This window comes from Citrus clementina, unplaced genomic scaffold, assembly GCF_000493195.1.
Source record: "Citrus clementina cultivar Clemenules unplaced genomic scaffold, Citrus_clementina_v1.0 scaffold_3, whole genome shotgun sequence".
In the NCBI taxonomy this organism is placed as follows: Eukaryota; Viridiplantae; Streptophyta; class Magnoliopsida; order Sapindales; family Rutaceae; genus Citrus; species Citrus x clementina.
In genome coordinates this window covers 12,251,655-12,256,935 of record NW_006262339.1, presented here as the reverse complement: position 1 = coordinate 12,256,935, position 5,281 = coordinate 12,251,655, and the positions used below count along the sequence as shown (strand labels likewise).

At 35.2% G+C, this 5,281-nt stretch overlaps 1 protein-coding gene across 2 annotated transcripts; it reads right to left on the bottom strand.

Annotated features, from left to right (window-relative positions):
* Positions 1-233: 233 nt before the first annotated feature.
* On the bottom strand, positions 234-4,935 carry LOC18048286 (protein phosphatase 2C 57). 2 transcript variants are annotated; one of them, XM_006441075.2, is made up of 11 exons: positions 4,526-4,935; positions 3,750-3,878; positions 3,510-3,612; positions 3,288-3,398; positions 2,844-2,923; positions 2,666-2,719; positions 1,880-1,996; positions 1,705-1,759; positions 1,533-1,565; positions 1,380-1,426; positions 234-472 (listed from the first exon to the last, which is right to left on the bottom strand). In XM_006441075.2, exons 1-11 carry the CDS (start codon positions 4,840-4,842, stop codon positions 349-351), a joined length of 1,170 nt encoding a protein of 389 aa, XP_006441138.1. In that variant the 5' UTR covers positions 4,843-4,935; the 3' UTR covers positions 234-348. The 2 variants fall into 2 exon arrangements, with proteins under 2 accessions (XP_006441138.1, XP_024044683.1); XM_024188915.1 differs by lacking the exon at positions 234-472 and adding an exon at positions 745-767.
* Positions 4,936-5,281: the final 346 nt, after the last annotated feature.

The following is a 5,281-nucleotide window of genomic DNA, read 5'->3' as shown; positions in this document are numbered from 1 at the left end:
CCTTCATTCATCATATTTTCTACATGCTATACTAAGAAAACCTTGACAGATCTGCACTGAAGGCACCTAAATGTTGAGTATATGCCGCAACCATGATGGTAAAGTTCAAAGAAATTATGCAAGCAAAACGTTTATGTGCTTATGGATGCAGGCAATCCTTGCACTAATTAACATTTCAGAAATCGTAAAAAAAGGAAATGAATAAAATGAGAACCAGTTTATTGTTATGCGGAGATTCTTCTTAGTTAACTAATTGACTATTATGGTGCTATACTAAGAATGATCACATGATGTAGAAGAAAGCGTTCAATTCTGTGTGATTATATACATTTCCAGAGACATTTCATCTCATACTGAAAGCAGAGATGACATCCATATTCCAAGTGACACAATGCCAATTGTAGCAAATGCCTGGGCCAATTCGTACACAACATTTTGTTGCTGAAGTGGCAAATTTCTCCAGTCTGTCTGCCTGAGCACAAATCAAAATGAAGAAAGAATAAGAGTTAACACAAAGTATATTTAAGAATTAGGTGACAGAACATGTGTCAAAACCTAGAAGCATGAAGAAGAATGACAAAATATATGATACTGTAGGATTGCATAACTTGATTACAAAGTCAAAGAGAGAATTCATGGAAAACAGGAGTATATATCTGACCTGGAAACATCAAGGATGCGTTTGATTTTCAGTTGGAACTCATTCCTTAAATTTCAAACCAATTTGAAAAACAAAATCCAAAAATTCCGCGAATGCTTCTCATCTTCTGGTTTGTCATTTTGCCGGTGTACAATAATTAGTTTTGACTCAACAAGCACAATGGTTTAACAAGCCCAAGTATGGGCCATTCTAACAACATATATTTTCTGCATTCATTCCCTTCTTACTCTTCTCCCACCCATTTTTCTACCTGGTATCTTGTTGCAGTTCAATCAATGAAAAGTAGAAAGAAGTGAACATAGAATTTTTTATCATTGAAGTAAAGCTCAAGTACAAATTTTCAAAGTTGCATCCGTAGAGTGAGCGAGGCCCACATGCAAGGATATTTATTCTTTTTATTTTAAATACTTCTTAGGCTTAATTCATAATAAAGCATCTGTGGAATGTTTATATTTTCAATAGTACTTCTGATATGGGCAATTCCGATTGTACTGCAAAGAGAGCAAGCAGAATGGTAGCAGTACATTAGCAAACAACTCCAAGAAGAAATTACCTCACGTAATTGTACTGCTAGCAGAGAATTTATAGGAATCAATTGTGAAATTATAGCACACTGAAAACTTATAGCTTAACAGTAGATACTAACTCATAAATACAGTCTGCTCAGATAGGATTAAGCAGCAAAAAGCAAGATCATACAAGTTCAAAAGGTGCATACCCTAGATCGGCAATCACAATGCTGATATTATCTTGGGAACGTTGGTCCTGCAGAAAATATTCAATTCCAAATTATATTGATTGTCTAGAGTAACTAACAAAAATGAATCTTTAGTCCACTGAAAGACAAAATATTATCCATGTAATTCCTTACCAAAGCAGCTCGTGCAAGTGCTTCACAAGCTAGCTGAAAATGGAACAAGAGGGAAGTTAACACCAGCAATGGTCATGGCATTGTTAAACACCAATGATAGTTATTAACTAAATTACATTCAAGGGAAGAAACTAGATTCAAGCTGAATTTCAGTAGAAACCAGAAAGATAACCTGTACATCTCCATGTTGTCGGAGTTGATTCCTGACGAATTTAACTGCATCTGAGCTGTAACAGATAGCAAAAAATTCAGTGTTTTCTCCTGAACTAACAAACAAACTGCTTGTTACTTTGCAGGCACTTATGGAACACATATTATGGCAAGACGGTGAGGGTTGAAAAGTAAACCTATTCATGTAATCCCATAGTCCATCAGATGCTAACAGTACAAATTCTGCATCTGACCCAAGAGATACTTGAAAAATATCTGGTGATGCAATAACCAGGTCCTTGTTAAGTTGCACTCTGCGAACACAAAATATGCTACTATCAAAACATTTTGTAATTTCCAAAGTGGTGCAATGAATATCATATATGTTATAAAATACTAACTAGTTTATGCAACCTAAATAAACTAATTTTTCTTATTAATTAAAAACGCAGAAATGTAATCTCACAATGATTTCACTTGGAAAATTTTCCTTGGTAATGCACAACGTAGCAGTTACAAGCATATATATTTGGGCTGCATCACTCTGAGCCAGAAATTTAAATTGTAGGAATTTTGTATTGCATGTATCCATTCGCTTGATAGATCTAATTGATCATGACTGTAAGAGATGATTGGATTTGTCATGTAGTATTTAAAAGCTAGGAAATTTAACTGACATAGGAAATTTAGCTGACTCCTTGGCCATCCATTTCTGAGGAGTAATATATGATGCTTTAAACCACTAAAAGATGTTTCTTAATTAGCAAGTACAAAGGCCTGGATCACTTTCAATAAGTGCATAACAGTTGCTTTCTCCTTTAGCTGTAAACCTCAAAAGTAAGCAAATTAGACCGTATGATATGACAATGGATTGGATTTCATGGTTCCTGTGAGAGACCATATTTTTAGTCTGATCTGATTTTTTGTAGTGATGAGGGTGATCCAATAATCAAATAATCGAAAAACTGAATCAAATTGCCTACCTAGAAACAAATTTTTCTGACCATCTTCCTTCATTAACACCTTTCTTCAGCATCCTGTTCATGCGTAAAACATCTCTAAACCATCAGGATCTCCGCATGGTATCAAGAACATATGAAACTGACATAACAATAAATCCCTGGTTTAAGAAAGAACATGAAAAGTGTTAAGAGGCTTTACTCATTTTTCTTTGTCTTGAACCGGAAGTCACCAAAAGCACGAGATACAGCAATGTCACCACATATCCTACCATTGGAAATCTATACACATTTTACATGAGAATCATCATCGGCGCTGTGTAATGCAAGACAAATTATGAACATCACAGAAGGTATGAACTTTTTTTTTTTTTGGGTAAGGATTAAACTTAATTTATGCACTCTAGTTCCAGTCCTACGATCACAAATAACAGGCAATAGAATTTCTGCTGAACCAAAAACCAGAACATAAGTTGTTGATGCTGAAGCTGAAACATCAGACAAATCTGAAGATTCAGCAACAATTGTCTATGCGACAGTTACAAAGTTTCATTTCACATAGAAGAAAATGGAAGTTAGATGGGAAAGCAAATACAATTAAAAACAAATTATGTGTGTGTGTGTGTTGAAGAACAGAAAAACACACCCATCCGCCCGCTTCTCTGATTCTTCTAATTTCCTGAAGTGAGACCTGGCTGCTTCCATAAGGCCGATGAGGATTAGTCAATACATCTGCTTTTCCAGTACGAGATAGAACCTGTGTCAACACATTAGTCAGGAAATAGGAAAATTTTGCAAATATTTAAAGGTTTTTGCAATCAACATGATTCCTCAGAAGTTACAAGGAAAAGGTTTTGTCTGTACATACCACACAACAGTCACCAATATGTGAGATGAACAAAATATCCCTTCCAATGAACACAACAGTAGCGGTTGCACCAGATTCATCCTCCTCCGCATTCATTTCAAGCCTTTACAAAATGAAACACCATCTTAACCTTCAATGCAATGATACAGAATATACAATCATATTGAGACTATAAAACTATTTGAATATTATTTCAGGAAAAGAAAGAGTTTTTCCCAAAGCATCTACCAAGCAACTAACCAATTCAACAATTTCATATCAGCATTTTCAAAAGCCTCCTGTAATCCCTTCTTAATGGCATCAAAATCTTTTCCACTCAACAGCAATCCTCCTTGTAAAGCTGCAACACATTCTTTGTATAGCTCATCCCTGCAATTGCAGATACTTTGATTCAGAAGTTGAAACTTGGAAATATCCTAGCAAGAATAACACTAACTTTGGAAGCCATTAATAAACAGGATCGGTTTAGATTTCACCCACTTCATAAGAGGCGTGAGACTGAATTCTAGTTAAGATTTATGAACTGGTGAAAGATTACTTTACTAGATAAACCTATTGACATGTGCCAAATCTGTCTTAAGTTAATGTTTGACCCAAAAGATTAACAAACCCAAATAGAGGCACAAGACCGTCATATAGACAAATGCAATCATAAGTGAGATTCCAGCACAAGACCACTTGGTCAAATCGCTCTGATACCATGTCAAGTTACCACTTTACCCAAAAACTTAAACTAGTCAGTAAGGGTTAAAACAAAAGGAAGCTCCGAAACTTTGAACCAATAATATCAGTCCATGATGCATATAACGCTTGGACAACACCAATACCTTTGTACATGTTATCACTAAACGTCAACATTTTATGCATCAGCTTAAGCTCAAGATCAAATGGTAACTTAACGTGATTAACCCGTGATTGCATAAGATGCATAAGTATTAAAAAATCATAGATATTACATAATAAATGTAAATAATAATAATAATAATAACAGTTTAGTTAATGTGAAAATCATTAACCTAAGAAACTTGACAGTAGAGACTCCACCATGGCCATCAAAAACAGCTGCAAAAGAGAACCCATCAAGGCCATCCGATTGAATAACAGCACCATCCTCCATTTCCTCACGTAGGCCCTGTAAACTTACAGACCCCCATCGGATTCCGGCAACACCACTGAACGAAGACGGCGCGTCTATTGCAATCGCCGAGCAGTAGCACTGGCTTTTAGCTCTTGCTGTTGTTGTATTGACAAGGTTGTTTTTGACGGTGGGCTTGAAGTTATAGTTGAGCCTTGTTAAGAGAAACCTCTGTAACTGTTGGTTCAGCAACGCCATTAATTGACTGACTCAGCGAGTTTGAAGGAGTGAGTTCAACTGTGTTGAGAGACAAGAGGAAAGAATTTTATTAGTGGTGGTGGTGAATTTATGTGAAGGATAAGGAAGTGAAGGCGGGCCTCATAACTGATTTTAACTGATTTGTTAGTAATGTGTTTAGAAAAACAATTGGGAAATTGTCAAAAATAGTACCAAAGTTTTTAGATTTTTTAAATTTTGACCCCTCTGACTTTTTTAATCATACCTAGTAAAATACAAGTTTTTTTTTACCAAATAGCCCTACATCACTTTTAATAAATTATCAAATTAATAGCACTCTTAAAAAATCATCAAACCTCACCACCTCAATAAATCACCAAACATTATTACTCTCAATAAATTAAGAAATTCATCAACAAATATAGTGATGTATAACTAAAGATAGAATCATTAAATGAAA

Coding starts and splice junctions, on each gene's coding strand:
- LOC18048286 (XM_006441075.2), bottom strand. CDS start 4,842: ATGGCGTTGCTGAACCAACAGTTACAGAGGTTTCTCTTAACAAGGCTC. Junction 1,997..2,665: donor TCAGAAAAATTTGTTTCTAG/GTAGGCAATTTG, acceptor TTGTGTTCGCAG/AGTGCAACTTAACAAGGACC. Junction 1,566..1,704: donor GACAACATGGAGATGTACAG/GTTATCTTTCTG, acceptor TTCCATTTTCAG/CTAGCTTGTGAAGCACTTGC.